Source organism: Molossus molossus, unplaced genomic scaffold, assembly GCF_014108415.1.
Source record: "Molossus molossus isolate mMolMol1 unplaced genomic scaffold, mMolMol1.p scaffold_m16_p_4, whole genome shotgun sequence".
NCBI classification, from domain to species: domain Eukaryota; kingdom Metazoa; phylum Chordata; class Mammalia; order Chiroptera; family Molossidae; genus Molossus; species Molossus molossus.
This window is the reverse complement of record NW_023425377.1, coordinates 33,016,825-33,034,449: the sequence shown is the minus strand read 5'-3', so window position 1 is coordinate 33,034,449 and position 17,625 is coordinate 33,016,825. Positions and strand designations below refer to the sequence as shown.

At 39.4% G+C, this 17,625-nt stretch overlaps 1 protein-coding gene across 6 annotated transcripts in view; it reads left to right on the top strand.

Moving 5' to 3' along the window:
* Window positions 1–466: 466 nt before the first annotated feature.
* The window catches only part of ANKHD1 (ankyrin repeat and KH domain containing 1), a 130,736-nt gene continuing 113,577 nt past the window's right edge, over window positions 467–17,625 (top strand). For all 6 annotated transcript variants that reach the window (XM_036240491.1, XM_036240487.1, XM_036240489.1 and 3 more), the window contains exon 1: window positions 467–888. In XM_036240491.1, coding sequence (XP_036096384.1) covers window positions 598–888 — 291 coding nt within the window. In that variant the 5' untranslated portion in view covers window positions 467–597. The remainder of the gene's footprint in view (window positions 889–17,625) is intronic.

Genomic DNA, 17,625 nt, shown 5'->3' with positions numbered 1-17,625 from the left:
GTCACCTCAGCCGTCATTTTTATCAGAAGTGGAAATTCCCCAACCCTTTCCCGTCACCTCAGATGGGGGCGGGATGAATGGTACACTTACTGACCAATTGTACCACGCGACGTCCTATGACACAGTGACCGACAGTAAATGGCGCCAATGAAGTCTCCCACTGTCAGGGGTCGCTGTGACTGACCACAAGGCCAACTAATCCACTTTAAGGTCGTGACGCGATAGTCTGAGAATTTGACCAATAGACGTAGAAAAAGACCGGAAGTCAGCGCGCGGGGACTAGAAGGCGGGTGTTCGCAACCGCCTAGGCCTGCGCGGGTCAACGCAGCTTGGGGGCCCCGAGCCAGAGAGCGGCGCGTGACGAAGAGCCTGAGCGACGGGTTACCTTGGCCAATGATCTGCAGCCTCTTTGGAGCTGTAGCCAGTGGCGAGTGTAGGGGGCGGGAGACAGCAGGTTAGGCAGTGAGAAGTTAGTGGCGCTGCTGGGACGGGGGGGAAGGAGACGCTTCTTCCTTCTGCTGCTCCTCTCGTTCCCGGGATCAGCGGCGGCGGTGGCCGCGAGTAACTCTGCAGTGTCTCCGGCTCCGCGTGCGAACCATGCTGACCGACGGCGGAGGCGGCGGCACCTCCTTTGAGGAGGACTTGGACTCTGTGGCTCCGCGATCCGCCCCAGCCGGGGCCTCGGAGCCGCCTCCGCCGGGAGGGGTCGGGCTGGGGATCCGCACCGTGAGACTCTTTGGGGAGGCAGGGCCTGCGCCGGGAGCCAGTGGCGGCGGAAGCGGTGCGGGCGGAGGGGACGCGGCGCTGGATTTCAAGTTGGCGGCTGCTGTGCTGAGGTCCGGGGGTGGAGGTGGTGCCTCTGGCAGCGACGAGGACGAAGTGTCCGAGGTACGGTTCCAGGACCCCCCACCTCCCACATAACGTGGGGGCAGGAAAGCTCTGTGGGCCGGTACAGGGCGGGGGCCACTCTCCTCCTGCCCGGGCGGAGTCGTTCTCTGACAGCGATCAGCTCCAAGGCGGTAGTGGCAGCGGTGCGGGCCTAGTGCTCCCTCAGCTTACTCTTCAGCCCGCGGCTCGAGCCAGACTGGTTCCCGTCACCATCCGTAGACCCACAATGGGGAGTCCTTTGGTCTCTGAGCTTCGCGCGGGAACAAGGACTCACCAGCCTACCTCCCGCCCACCCCGCTTTGGAGATGGGTGGGGGGGGGCGGGGTCTTGTCCGAGTCCCTGCCCTTGGTACTGAGAGCGAGACGGAGGGAGGGAGGGAGGGAGAGACCGACTGAGAGACAGGGAGGCAGAGCTAGCTAGCTCAAAGAGCATTTCCACTATATGCCTCTCCCCAGAGTTGAGGGGTTGAATATTTATTTGCCTTATGCCTTACCTGCGTATTTAAGTCAGGTTCTTAGTTCCCTTCTTTAGTTTGAGACAGGTGAGTGTTGAGGAGGTACCTGACTTTACCCTGAAAAATCACGTGAGTGTTGTACCTGGGACCTTTTGTGAAGTTGGGAAAGGGAAGTTCCTGTACAACTACAGAGTAGCTGGATAGGTGAACTCTGGAGGTTTTTAGGCGTGGAGAAAGTGAGGTACCCCATGGACATCTTTTGAAGTATGGGAAAGTAGTAATCTGGTTCTTCTTTTAAAAACTCTTATGTGTATACTGGGACTTTTTAGGTCTGAGCAACCAAGGATGGTAGGCATCGTCTTTTGGGCTGTAGAGAAAAAGGAAATATTTTATATATGTACCTTTCCTCTCTTGACTATGGTTTGAATATAGTGCTGTACTGTGATGACTATTGTTCTAAATGCTCGGAGTATTCTATTTTGGTTCTAAGGTGCCTGGTTCATCCCTTATGACCAATTATTTTAACCTCTGATCTTGGTGTTAAGGTACAAGGATTTCTCTGTGTGTACAAGTATCGAGGCTGTTGTATTAGAGAGGAATAGGAGAAACTGTATTTGTGGGTTGCAGAATACAGTTAGTGCGCTGTTTTACATTCTAGTTCTGAACAGGGCATTCCTTTAGATTTAAAATCTTTATACATTCTGACCCCAACACTTTGCTTTGGAAGAAACTGTATGTGGGTTGTAAGGGAGCTAGTCACTTGAATGTCTTATCTTTGATGAAAGTTGATGAGAGATGAGCCTAGAACACATATACTCTTACCTATAAAATAAAGTGGGAACATCTTTAGACTCTAGAGTCTGTTTTTTTTTTGTTTGTTTTTGAAACTTGTAAAAGAAACTGAAAAGGTTTGCTTTGGGCTAGGAGTGATAGAAAGATGATGTCCTTGATTTTTCTGGCCTTTTTTTTTTTTTTTTTAATTTTTTTTATCCTCACCCGAGGACATTTTTCCATTTTTTGTTCAGATATAGTGGGAAGGAGAGAGAGGAAGAGAGAGAGAGAAACATCGACGTGAAAGGGACACATTGAGTGGCTGCCACCCGCACAACCAACCAGGGCTGGGGAAAACTGCAACCGAGGTACGCACCCCTTAGCGGGAACCGAACCGGGTCTCTCTGGACCGCAGGCCAATGCTCCAGCCGCTGAGCAAAACCAGCCAGGGCTTTCTGGCCTATTTTTAATTATCATAGGTGAGATAAAAGATCACTTATTTGCTTTTACATAATAAGTGGTATTCTTAAATTTTTTTCAGAGCTAGAGTGCTGGTGAGCCTCCATAGTCATACATCTCTCTCTTAAAAAATTTTTTTTTTCTTTATTGATTTTAGTGAGAGAGGAAGGGAAAGGGAGAGAGAGATAGAAACATCGATGAGAGAGAACATCATTTGGCTTCATCCTGCATGCCTCCGACTGGGGATTTGGCCTACAACCTGGGCATGTGCCCTGACTGGGAATTGAACTGGCCACCTCTTGGTGCATGAGTTGACTCTCAACAACTGAGCCATACCCTTTGGGTATAAATCTCTAACTCTTTGGGTTCATGTGTTATGTCTGGGAAGTGAGCTTCTGAAGTAACTATTTCTACCATTTCTGAGGCTTGTACAAACACACACGCCCACGCGTGTGCGCACACACACACAATTTCATTTGGAGTCTGCATACCATGTGGTTAAAGCTATGAGCAGAATACACACCTTTTGTCTTGTTTTGATGTTTATCATAGAAATTATTTGTTCATGATTCCTATACCAATTTAGGCGAACAGTAGAAAAACCCCTTACTTACTCTGCTTTTTATTTCAGCTTTTTGTGCCTAAAAAGGATTTAGGTGTTAAGTGTATATGTAGACATCATTTTTGGAGTAGAGATTCCTTTTTTTTTTTTTAAAGATATGAAGGGTAAAGACTTAAAAAAAATTTTTTTTCTTTATTGATTTTAGAGAGAGAGAAAGAGAAAGGGAGAGGGAGAGAGAGAGAGAAACTTCGATTAGAGAGAACATCGATTGGTTGCCTCCTGCATGCCCCCCACTGGGCATGTGCCCTGACTGGGAATCAAACTGGCGACCTCTTGGTGCATGGGTTGAGGCTCAACCACAGAGCCACACCGGCCGGGTTGGAGTAGAGATTTCTAGGATTCTCAGAGACTGGTCTAAGATGATGCCCAGTGTGTATATAGATTCTTTCTTAACCTGCGGAGAAAGGAAATTCTGTTATGTCCTGCTTCTCCTGTACCACATAAAGAAAACATTCCTTGATTATCTAGTGTCTGCTGTGTAGTTCATCTGGTAGGGTATAGTTTATGCCTTTGTGAGTGAAATGACCTATTTTGCCCAAGCAAATTTCTTGCCTTTTTTCTGCCTTACAAGATGAGCTGCCTTCTCCCATACTATTGCCTTTGAATTTCCAGTATGAAGACCATAAATAATGATCTTCAAAAAACCTCACCAAACCAGCATTTGATGAATAATACTAAAATATTTATTTTCATCTTTCATAGATGTTTTAGAATAAAGTATTTAGAATCTAGACATCCATAGAGATAATGAGTTGTTTGTAGTTTGAGAGTGGTTTGTTTTATTTTCCAAATGAACTAAGTGAGAAATGAGTAAGAAACATAGAGGTCTAGTGTATTTGCTCTAGAATTAGTTGAAGTCATACATTTAATGTATAGAGGTGTGGATACTCTAAGGACCTCTTTTCAATTCACGGTCAGAGCCTATTGCTGAGAAAAAACAAGTTGCTTTTCCTTGCTGGCTAAGTCAAAAGACCTTTTAGTTTGAGGAAGGTGCTTGGGTCTTTTTGTAAATTTTAATATTAGGATGTGTTACATTAGGGAACTCCATCATTTGGGCTTGTTTTAAATATTGGGGTAAATATGTATTATGTATTTCTTCAACACATAATGAGGTTGTTTCTTAGCTGTCAAAGGTCCCTAATAGAAGTCAGAACTTGCATGGATTCTATTGAAATGTACTCATTGTTCAGAATAGAGATCAGGTTGAAAATTCTTTAAAAACTAATTTTTAAATGTTGATTTTAGTTTTGTAGTCTTTTTTTTTTTTTTTTTAGCAAGTTAAAACAAAAATAAAATTCCTAAAGAGTGGACTTTGATGAGGTTTATGACTTAGTTTTTCTGTCATAAGAATGTATGCATATACTGGGTGTATTATATGTGTGACATCGTCCTTTTAAAATTATAAAGATAATCTTGTGGTGTAAAAAGACAGGTATCTATTTAGAAAGCATAGCTTTATATCATAATGAGGCAGTTGTTTTTTTCCTTATCTTGAGGCAAGTGCCATATTTATAATTAGGTAAAAGCACACAGGCATTTTATAGCAGACTACAACAAAAGCTTTGTAGGGGTTTTTTGTTTCTTCTGAAAATTACTTTCAGAGTCAAAGACACAGGCCCATACAAAAGTTCCATTCTGATTTTCTCTAGTAGGAGAGGAGATGGATCATTTCCTTTAGGGCTATTTATGATTTATGATATAGAGTAAAGTTTTCAACAGCAACATATTGACATATTGGGCCAGATAATTCTTTGTTATGAGGGGCTCTCCTGTGCATTAGCAGCAGCCCTTGCCTTTACCCACTAGATGCCAGTAAAACCCACTCAACTGTGACAGCCAAAAATGTTTCCTGGAGGCAAAATTACCCCTGGTTGAGAACCATTGGTCTAGGGGCCACTCTCATTGTCAGGGATGGCAATTTTGTCATGAATACCCTATATTCAAACTTCAGGTAAACAAGGTGAGTCACTACTTTTAATAGCATCTCAAGGCTTAAGCTCATAACCTGAGCAAGAAAGAAATTGAAAGAGGGTACTGAAAGGTTTAATGTTGCAAATTTTCTGTAGTAAATTTGTCATTTGGGGAATTTTCACTTAAAATACTATGTATATGCATATTGCAGAGCTTATTCTTTTTTTTTTTAATTGATTTTTTTTTTTTTTTTTTTTTTTTTTTTAAGAGAAAGAGAGGAGAGAGAGAAAAGAGAGAAACATTGATTGGTTGCCTCTGGGGAACGAACCCAAAGCCCGGGTATGTGCGCTAACTGGAAATTGAACCGGTGACCCTTTAGTGCTCTGGACAGTGCTCCACCAATTGAGCCACACTGGCTAGAGCAATAGTGAAAAATGTATTTATTGTTCAGAAAAGTGAATTACTAAAAAACCTTTATGGGGACTTTGTTCAAGTTAGAAAGAGCTTTATTCCATAAATTGTCATCAGAATTGAGAAATAGGAAATAGAACTTTGTATTCTAGTGAGCAAATTTTGGAGACATTTGAGATGTTTAGTGAAAGAAAAGTTGCATGTTATTAACTGTAATGATTTGTTATATAGCATAAGTATCAACCTTGCACAAGTTTCATTATGTAAAGCCCGAAGACTTTACATATAAAATAATGTATTGATAAATATGGTTACATGAATGGTGGGTGAAAACAGTTGATTGGTATGGGAGGAGGAAAACCTTATTGTGAAACCTTACATATGCAGGGGTTTTCTTTTGGTTATTATTTAGTACATTTTGATAAGTGATTTCATTCATATAGTTCATAAGTCAAAGTAAAATAAAGACAAATACAGTTAAAAGTCTTGGTCTCACCCTTGCTCCCAAGTATCCTACCCTCTACACCTTGAATGTCTTGTATATTCTTTCAGAATTTCTTAGTGGAAATAAAATATATATATATTTGTATTTTCATAAAGATAACATACTATTTGTTACACAAAAGATAACATACTATTTGTATGAGATTTTTAAATAGTAAATTTGAGAAGGATTTAGATTTTGTTCATCTAAACAGAGTGATAAAGCATGTTAAGAATGAAGCATTGGGGATGAGTTTAAGGACACTCCTTTCTGAGTCTATCTTGTAGTAGAGTGATGATGTACTAGATGCCCTCTGAAAATCAATTCTAGCCTTCTGATTCAGTGATGGAGATAAGATAAATATGTTTCTATAAAGAAAACAAAACAGTTTTTAAAAGTATTAATCTTGAGTTGGCAAGTATAAAGAAATGAGTCTACCATTTTTTCCCCAAATTTACCTTCTTACAGAACCAAAGTTGTAAGAAATAAAATCAATTCTTTTTTTAAAAAAAACCATCACAAGTGAACTATTTCAATATATGTCTTTTTGGACCTTAATTATTTACAATTTTCCTCTCCTGTTGCTTGTCTATAAAGTCATAGAATCTTGGTGATAATCCTATCTCATCTCATTTTTAGGTAACTGCTACCATTTATTGAATGCTTATTATATGCCTGTACCGTACTAGATACTTTCGTTATTTTATTTAATCGTTTCAACATCCCTTTGAGGTAGGTATATTATCTACATTTTTATAAACAAATACATGTAGGCTTAGAGAAATGATGAATCAAAAAAAAAAACCCCACAAAAAAACCAGACAAAAAAAGGTTAAAATGTTGCACAGCTAGTAAGTGGTAAAACTAGAATTTTAATTCATTACTGAATCCAGAAGCCATGCTACTATTTTGCTTCCTCAGATTATGAAATAGGGAAAGGCCCTGGCCCATGTGCTCAGTGATTAAAGCTTTGGCTGGAGCACCTAAGTGTTGCAGGTTCATCCCTGGCCCTGGGCGGGGCTTGTGTGGGAGGCAACCAATATGTCTCACTCACATGGATGTTTCTCTTTCTATCCTCCTCCCCCCTTCTATTCTCTCTCAAAATCAATGGAAAACATATCAGGAAAAATATAGGCAAAGGTTTTGGTTATGGAATGCTGTTTCTCCTCTACATGTTTGCTTAGTCCATGTTTAAATTTTCATAGATCTAAAGTGAAATAAGAAAAGTACAGAGGCTCTGGCAGGGTTGTTCAGTTGGTTAGAGCGTCTTCCCCATAGGCCAAGGTTTTAGGTTTGACCACGTCAGGGCTCATATAAGAGTCAACAAATGAGTGCATGTATAAGTGAAACAATAACAAATTGATATTTCCTTCTCTCTCTCTCTCTCTCTCTCTCAAAAAAGAACAGCGTAGTGAATTTCTCATAAAGCTGTTATTTCCCACTTGTTTTCTATTTTGAGATAATTCCCTTCCTACTGTTATACAATGAATTTTTAAAATATCTGTATTTGATAAAATATCAAATTGGAAACTTTATGTCAGGACCCTGGGTAAAGTCCCAAAAGTTTGGGAACCATTGAACTAAGTGACTTACCTAGGATCACACAGCTAATTGATAGTAGAAAAGAGGTCATATGACTCCTATTCTAGTTATTCTACCTGCTAGATTATCCTGCTTACTGTCTCTCTTCTGATGCATTGTACCAGTGAATTAATTAGTTGCTTAAGAAATGCCTTTCTCAAACTAGCATATAATCCATAGTTGACCTTACTGGAAAACTTTTATATTAATAAATGAAATTGGTGACTATCATGAAGATCAGTATATTAAGAAGGAAATTAAAGGTGTACCATTGAGCATAGAAAGAGTACTATTCAAAGGTAATTTTGTAATTGAACTTACATGAAAAATTCAGGCCTTGTCATTATTCATTTTTAAAGAATTAGACATCACCCTGGCCTGTTTGCTCTATGGTTAGAGTGTTGGCCCTTAGTACAAAGGATCTCGGGTTTGATTCTGGTCAAGGGCACATACCTGGGTTGCAGTTTAGATTCCTGGCCCCCATTGGGGTCGTGCAAGAGGTAGCCAATCAGTGTATCTCTCAGCAATGTTCCTCTCTCTCTCTCTCTCTCTCTCTCTGTCTCTTTCTCCCTCTCTCTCTCTCTACTCCCTTTCCCCCTCCCTCCCTCCCTCCCACTGTCTCTAAACAATCAATGGAATAGCTCCGTTGGTGTGGCTCAGAGGTTGAGTGTAGACCCATGCACCAAGAGGTTGCCGGTTTGATTCCCAGCCAGGGCACATGTCCAGGTTGTGGGCCAAATCTCCAGTGGGGGCGCATATAGGAGACGGCCAGTCGATGTTCTCTCTCATCAATGTTTCTATCTCTCCCTCTCCCTTCCTCTCTCTCTCTCAAATCAATAAAGAAAAAATAAAATAAAAATCAGTAAAAAAAAAAAAAAAATCAATGAAATAATATCCTTTGGTGAGGATTAAGGAAAAAAAAGGATTAGAAATATTAAAACCACTGATAGAGAAAGGCATATACCCATCATTGCACCAAGGTTTGCAGCTTTGCCAATATAGGAAACACTTGTTTTGCAATATTGTTGCATTCTAATTTGTAAAAATTAAAATCTGTATGCTATTCTTTTGGTAGTTACTGACAGCATATGTTCCTGGGAATGAAGTTCATTTCCTTATGATGATTGACTGGTTTACTTTTCTTTGGACCAACTTTACCTAAACTAGGAAGAAAGTAAAGTTGTATATAAGGCTCTTTTTTGTTTGCTACGCTGAAATATAGCAACTGTTCTGTCAAAGAGCACATTTTCTTCTTTCTCCACTATATACACTCCAGTTCTCTGTTTTTTCCTTAATGAATGCTATTTTCAGTAGTAGAAAGGGTGTTTTTTTTTTTAAAGTAGGTATCCCACCTTGGCTGCTGTGACTTGGTTGGAGCATTGTGCCATGCACTGGAAGGTCATGGGTTCGGTTCCCCATCAGGGCACATATCTAGGATGTGAGTTCAATCCCATGTTAAAGGCAACCAATCAATGGCTCTCTCTTACATTGATGTTTCTTTCTTTCTCTCTCTCTCTCTCCTCCCTCTCCCTTCCTCCCTCTCTGATACCATTTTTTTAAAAAAGCAGATATCGCCCTGGCCGGTTTGGCTCAGCGGTTGGAGCGTCGGCCTGCGGACCAGAGAGTCCTGGGTTCAGTTCCTGCTAGGAGCACATACCAAAAATAAATAAATAAATAAATATAAAAATAAATTAAAAAGATATCCCCCTGTATCCTAGTGATTTGATTCACTTGCTTTAGTGTGCAGTTTTGAAGAAAGTCCAAGTGTATCCTCAGGGATCAGACAGACCTAAGAGCTAAAGAATTTAGCAGAATAGTTTATTAAGTTGCCAAAGTAAGTTTGATGTGTTTAACAGTTTGTAGTGAGGACAGCAAGATTGAGAACAAGTTTTTAAAATTTTTTATTTAGGGAGAGAGAGAGAGAAACATCAATGAGAGAGAAAATCAATTGGCCACCTTTTGCATGCTCCCCATTGGGGATTTAGCCCACAATCTGAGCATGTGCCCTGACTGGGAATCGAACTGGCAACCTTTGGTGCATGGGTCGACACTCATCCACTGAGCCATACTGGCCAGGCACAAGTTTTCTTTTTTTTAATTGTGGTAAAATATACATTTCATAAAAGTGACCATTTTAACCATTTTTTAGAAGTTGTGTTAAAATATATGTAAGAAAGAATTTACCATTTGGAAGTGTACACTTCAGTGGCATTTAAGTACATTGACATTGTTGTTTAAAATCACGACCAGCCATCTCCATCCAGAACTTTTTGGTCTTCTCAAACAGAAACTCTATACCCATTAAACAGTAATATCCCAGCTTCCCTTCCCCAGCCCCTAGCAACCGCAATTCTACTCCCCCCCCCGATGAATTTGACTTTAGGTATATCAAATAAATGTAATCATACAGCCCTGGCCGGTTTTGCTCAGTGGTTAGAGTGTCGGCCTGCAGTCCAGTTCCCGCTAAGGGCACATACCTCAGTTGCAGTTTGTCCCTGGCCCTGGTTGGGTCGTGCAGGTGGCAGCCACTCGATGTGTTCCTTTCACATCGATGTTTCTCTCTCTCTCTCTCTCTCTCTCTCTTCCTCCCACTCTATCTGAACCAAAAATGGAAGAATGTCCTTGGGTGAGGATAAAAAAAAAAAAAATGTAATCATACAGTAATTCTATTTTTCAGTCTTGAAAATGTCCTTCCATGCTTAAGTTTTTAAATTTTAATGAAGTCTAACAACTATTTTTTTGAATTGTCTGTACTTTTGGTGTCATATCTATGAAGTCATTGCCAAATCCAATCAAATTTTATAAGATTTTCTTTCAAAGTTTTCTTCTAAGAACTTTATAGATTTAGCTCCTATTTAGGTCTGAGATCCATTTTAAGTTAATTTTTGTATGTGGTATATGGTAAGGGTCCAACTTTATTCTTTTGCATGTGAATATTCAGTTTTTCCAGCACTGGTTGTTGAAAAGACTCTTTTCTGCCATTGAACGGTCTTGCATCCTTGTTGAAAATTGCTTGACAATATGTGAGAGAGTTGATTTCTGGGCTCTCTGTTCTGTTCCTTTGGTCTATATGTCTGTTTTTATGCCAGTACCACACTGTTTTGATTACTGTAGCTTTTATAGTAAGTTTGATGTCAGGAACTTTTAGTCCTCTAATTCTGTTTTTTTTTCCCCAAGATTGTTCTGGCTGTTCAGGATCCCATGAGATTCCACATAAATTTTAGGATGGGTCTTTATTTCTGCAAAAAATGCTGTTGGACTTTTGATAGGGATTGCTTTGAATTTGTAAACTGCTGTGGTAAGAACAAGTTCTAATAAAAATCTTATGTGATTATTTTATCACAGTAGGTTGACAAAATATTAAAAAGCAGGGAGAAACTGAGCACTTACTGATATCTTCCTTGAAGCTACTGAACCCAGTTAACATGAGATACTGTGCTATGAGTAGATATTTCTGTAATATAACCCATATTTTTCCCTGATTTGTCCTCATATTAACTATTTGTGATTGATTATGATGCTTCATATATTGATTAAGTACTAGAAATAATACTTTTTGTCCTTTATGTGATTCCAGATGAATTGGGTTTTATTTATTTATTTATTTTTATTTTTTATCTTCACCCAAGGACATTTTTTGCATTTTCAGATAGAGCAGGAGGGAGAGAGAAAGGGAGAGAGAGAGAAACATCAATGTGAAAGAGACACATTAAGTGGTTGCCACCCACACGACCCCTACTGGGGCTGGGGACAAACTGCAACGGAATTATGTGCCTTTAGCAGGAACCGAACCAGGGAACCAGGGACTCTCTGGTTCGCAGGCTGATGCTCCAACCGCTGAGCCAAACCAGCCAGGGCATGAGTTGCGTTTTAGAAGAATGATCTCAATATGGTATTAAACCTAGGTAAATGAACCTATAGAATTTTCTTTAATGATACAGAATTTTTAAAATTTTCACATGGACATTTTATGACATCTTAGTCAGGTCAAGTTTTGCCCATGTCAGTTGACACTTTGAGTGGTATACTTTAAAAAGACTTTCATATCTTAACAGCTGCTAATTGATTTTTTCCTGTACATGTTTACTTATTTTTTTGCTAAATCTCTATATTTTATTTTTGTCTTTTAAAAATTGTACAGTTGTCCCTGGCCATTGTGGCTCACTGATTGAGCCTTGACCCATGCACCAAGAGGTCGCTGGTTCATATTCCAGTCAGGGCACATGCCCAGGTTGTGGGCTCAATCCCCAGTTGAGGGCATACAGTAGACAGCCAGTTGATGTTCTCTTTCATCGATGTTTTCATATCTCTCTCTCTCCCTCTCCCTCCCTACCTCTCTAAAATCAATAAAGAAAAAAGATTTAAAAATTGTACAATTGCTAAAATTTTGTTGTTGTTAATCCTCACTGGAGGATATTTTTTCATTGTTTTGTTTTAAAGAGAGTAGGAGGGAGAGAGAGAGGGAGGGAGGGGGGAAGAGAGAGTGAGAGAGGAGAGAAAGGAAATGAAGGGGAAGGGAAGAAGGGAGGTTGGGAGGGAGGGAGGGAGGGAGGGAGGGAGGAAGGAAGGAAGGAAAATAAATGTAAGAGAAACATAGATTGGTTGCCTCTTGCTGCCAACCCTGACCAGGGCCAGGGATTGAACCCCCAACCCAGGTACGTACCCTTGACCAGAATTGAACCGGAGACCTTTTGGTCCAAGGGCCTATGCTCTAATGCTGAGCCAAACTGGCCAGGGCTACAATAGCTAAATTTAGTAATGTGAAACAAACTATCATCAAAGAACAAATCCCAAAAGGGGCAATAGTCCAGTTATAGTGGATACATTCTCTTATTTTGTTACTTTTTATTTTGATATAATTTCAAACTTACTGTAAAGTCTAAAGAATAGTACAAGGAACTCCTCTCATATACCCTTTACCTAGATTCATCAATTACGTTCATTTTGTACCATTCTCTTTCTCTCCGTAAACAAACATGTAATTTATTTTGGAAACATTTGAAAGTAGGTTGCATACATCATGCTTCTTTACCCTTAAATTCTTCAGTTGACGTTCCCTAGCGACAAAGACATTTTCATACATAACTACAGCATATATATCAAAATAGGAAATTTAACGAATTTCTGAAGTATTTTCCAAATTCAAATTCTCAGTTTTAAAAATTGAAATATAAGTCACATATCATAGAATTCATTCATAAAATGAATTAAAAACCACAATTCAGTGGTTTTTAATAGATCCACAAAGTTGAGCAACCATCACCACTATTTTTAAATGTTTTTATCACCCCCAAACAAAACCTTGTACCCATTAGCAATCATTTCACATTCCCCCCTCCCTGCAGCCCCTGGTAATCATTTACCTACTTTCTCTCTGGATTTGCCTTGTCTGAGCATTTTATATAAATAGACTCATACAATAGGTAGTCTTGTGCCTTGCTTCTTTCATTTAGCCTATTGTTTTCAAGGTTTCTATATATTGTGTCACTGGAATAATATTCTATTTTGTAGATATACTTCATTTTGTTGATTGATTTTTGTTTGATGACATTTAAGTTATTTCCAGTTTTGGATATTATGAATAATTATGCTATAAATATTTGTGTACAAGTTTTGTGTGAACATTTATTTTAGTTCTCTTGTGAATATACCTAGAAGTAGAATTGCTTGGTCATATGATAACTCTATGTTTAACTTTCTGAGAAACTACCAAGGTGTTTTCTAGAGCATCTGCAGCATTTTGCATTCCACCAACATGTGTGTGTGTCCCAATTTCGACACAACCTTGCTAACATTTGTCATTATTATTATTACTTTTTATTATAGCCATACTGGGGGATATGGAGTGGTATCTGGTTTTGATTTGTATTTCCTTAGTGACTAATGAAGTTGAGCATCTTTTCATGTGCTTGTTGGCTATTTGTATATCTTTGGAACACCATCTATTCAAATATTTTCCCCATGTCTTGATTGAGTAGTCTTTTTCTTTTTTCCTTTTTATATTGTTGTAAATATTACAGATATTCCCTCTTTTTTCCCCATTGATCCTCTTGGGTTATTTGTGTTTTTATTGTTGAATTATTTTTGTTTGTTTGTTTTTAGAAAAATTATATATTCTGGATTCCTAGTCCCTTAGATATATAATTTACAAATATTTTCTCCCATTCTGTGGGTTGTCTTTTTACTTTCTTGATTATGTCATTAACATTTTAAAATTTTGGTGAAGCCCAATTTTCATATTTATCTTTTTTTTCTTTTGTTGTTTGTGCTTTGGTGTCATGCCTAAGAAACTATTGCATAATCCAAGGTTGAAGATTTATGCCTGTTCTCAGGACCGCAGGCCGACGCTCTAACCGCTGAGCCAAACCGGCTAGGGCTATGCCTGTACTAAGAGTTTTATAGTTTTAGCTTTTACACTTAGGTCTTTGGTCCATTTTGAGTTAATTTTTATATAAGGTGTGAGGTAGAGATTCAACTTTATTCTTTTGATTGTGGGTATCCAATTGTTTGTCCCCAAAACCATTTGTTGAAAAGACTACTTCTTTCTCCATTGAATTGTCTTGGCACCCTTGTCAAAAATTAACTGACTGTAAATCTGAAGGTTTATTTCTATTCTATTGATTTACATATCTTCTTATGCCAGTTTCATACTGTCTTCATACTGTACCATTTAAGTCAGTTTTTTGTTTTTTTAATCCTCACCCGAGGACATTTTTCCATCTTTTGTTCAGACAGAGTGGGAGGGAGAGAGAGGAAGAGAGAGAGAGAGAGAAACATAAACGTGAAAGGGACACATCAAGTGGTTGCCACCCGCACGACCCAACCAGGGCCGGGGACAAACTGCAACTGAGGTACGCGCCCCTAGCGGGAACCGAACCTGGGTCTCTCTGAACCACAGGCCAACACTCTAACCGCTGAGCAAAACCGGCCAGGGCTTAAGTAAGTTTTGAAATTGGAAAATCTAAGTCTTCCAACTTTGTTATTTTTCAAGATTGTTTTGGTTATGAATTATTGGATTGTTCTTGTTCTCTTGATTTGGTCTTCAATTTAATAGGGGGTATTTAATATGCTGCAGAATTTGTGGTCACACACAAAAGATCCTCTTCCTATCCCTAGTAATAATATTCTAGCGCTTGAAGTTTCTGCTCCTTGGGGAGGGAGGAAGAGGGGCTCATGTGATTTAAATCTGCATTTGTCATGCTACCAGAAGAGCGAGTTGTCATAGTACTGTTGTGTGTGTGTTCATGCATCTTCTCCCTGACAAAGCCAGGAAAAATGAAAGGAGACGAAACTGAAGTGGGAGGAGATGGTTGGTTTGGGTAGTTGTAGTCTGAGTGCATCTGTTATGGAATATAGTCTGCAAGAAGAATAGGGACAGAATTTCTTTTTCCAGGATAATAAACAAATGGATAGGTGGAATAACATAAAACATAACAATTAGAGTTTTTGCATGTGGTATCTTCTAACAACTGCTTAAGAAGTGTGAACTCAATATTTAAGTAGCATAAATTTGCTTGACACCCAAGCCAGTGTTGTCACCTGTGTGATTAAAGTGCAAAAACAAATCTTGTTTGTCACTGCTCAAATGGTTCCAGTTATGTTAAATTACTAGTTATTTTAATTCTATGAACAGTAAGAATCTGTACTATATTTTAGTATCCATTTTACTTAAGACTTGACTGACAGGTTAACAAAGGAAAGTTTATTTTCTTTTAATTTGAAGAGATCATTATTTAAGACTTCTTAAATCAAGTACATGGATTTGACCTATAACTCATCCCCCTAACAAAATTTAGAATAATATGATAATATAGTATCAAAGGTACTTACTATTGTATAGAATCTCCTTCTTGCTAATCTGTTACCATTATTATTCATTCATTCTCTACAGAAGAAAATTAGAATTTAATTTGGGGTAGGGCTTCTTCTTAATGAACTCACATCTTGCATAATAAAACTATGTTTTTCAGAGATTAGAGTCCTTGGCAGTCAGTTTGAAAATTCTGATTGGTATTGTAGAGTGAATTTATTTATTCCACAATAATTTATCTAAAACCTACTACTTTTTTAAGCTTTGTGCTAGGCTTTAGAATTACAAAGAAACATTTCAGGGAATGTTAAAATAAGGTAATTTTTTTTTTTTTTTTTTTGCATTTATCTTCAGATAGAGCAGGAGGGGAAGACAGAGGAAGAGAGAGAGAGAGAAAGATTGATGTGAGAGAGACACAGCGACTGGTTGCCACCCACGATCCCAACTGCGGCTGGGGACAAACTGCAACCAAAGTATATGCCCTTAGCGGGAACCCAATCCGGGACTCTCTGGTCTACGGGCTGACGCTCTAACCGTTGAGCCAAACCGGCCAGGGCATAAGGTCAGTTTTAAATTCAAATTGTGTTTCCTTTTCTAAACTGCTTTCAGTTAGTAACAAGTTATATTTGAGTGTTTGTTCTAGGCATTGTGCACTTTATTTATTTATTTTTATCCTCACCCGAGGACATTTTTTCCATTTTCTTTGTTCAGAGAGAGAGAGAGAGAGAGAGAGAGAGAGAGAAACATCGACGTGAAAGGGATACAATGAGTGGCTGCCACCGCACGACCAACCAGGGCCGGGAACAAACTGCAGCCGAGGTCTGCGCCCTTAGTAGGAACTGAACCCGGGTCTCTCTGGACCACAGGCCGAGGCTCTAACTGCTGAGCCAAACCGGCCAGGGCAGCATTATGCACTTTAATTGAATCACCTTATTTAATTTTCCCGTGGGCTTGTGACAGTCCAAAATTCTAAACTAATGTATGAATCCTTGCTCTGTGTTAGTTGGATGATCACTGTAAAGTTTGATGTTTGGGTGTCTTCAGTAGTTTGATGGGGTTTAAGTGGAAGGTTTAAAGGGGCAGTGATTTTACATGAAAGGCTACAAAGTCCATTGGCATAAGATGGTCTTGTGCTTATATTTAAGCAAAACCACAGCTGCTTCATTGCGTTCCATAAATTCTCCAAGCATGTCCTGGCTCAGGGCCTTTGACATTTGCAGCTCACTCTCAACAGTCTTGTCTTAGATATCTATATTTTTTCCTGTCTCACTTCTTTTTTTTCCATCTATTTATTTACTTTTTATCCTCACCCGAGGACATTTCTGCATTTATCTTCAGACAGAACAAGAGGGAGAGAGGGAGAAAGAGAGAGAAACATCGACCTGAGAGAAACACATTGACTGGTTGCCACCCATACAACCCCAACCAGGGCTGGGGACAAACTGCAACCGAAGTACATGCCCTTAGTGGGATCCAAACCCAGGACTCTCTGGTCCGTGGGCCGACACTCCAGTCGCTGAGCCAAACTGGCCAGGGCACCTGTCTCACTTCTTTTAGAGATCTGCAAAGAGCCCTTACAACTAACTGCCTATAAACATCTCAGGCTCACCAGTTTTGAAACTGAACTCATCATTTCCCCCTCCAACAGTATCTTTTTTCCTCCTGACCTTTGTAAATTGTATTGCCCTAAAGCTAGTCACTGTCCTCAGAATCCTTGGAGCTCACATCTGCTGTTTTTTCTCACCACACACATCTAAGCAGTCGCTAAGTTCTGTAGGTTTGTTCTTAATAATCTTGCTATGTGTCCCTTTTGCTGAATCCTCACTGCTTCTGTTGTAACTCAAATCATCATCTTTCACCTGCACTTACTGCCGTAATCCTGGGCTCTATCTACCTCCAAGATTATATCTCTCTAATTCTTCCTCTGTTGTGTTATCAGAGTAAATTCTCTAATGCCATTTCAATGATGTCACTCCTTTGGCAAAAAGCCCTTCCATTCCTTAGATAAAGGTAAGTCCGTATTCCTTGGTATGGCATACAAGGTTATTTAGGATTTTGCTTCTATTTTCCCAACCCTATCCTTGCTCTACCCTACTTTATTTGCTTTTTAATATATATATATATTTTTTATTCTCACCCGAGGACAGTTTTCCATTTTTTATTCAGATAGAGCAGGAAGGGGAGAGAGAGAGAAACATTGATGTGAAAGGAACACATCGAGTGGCCACCACCCG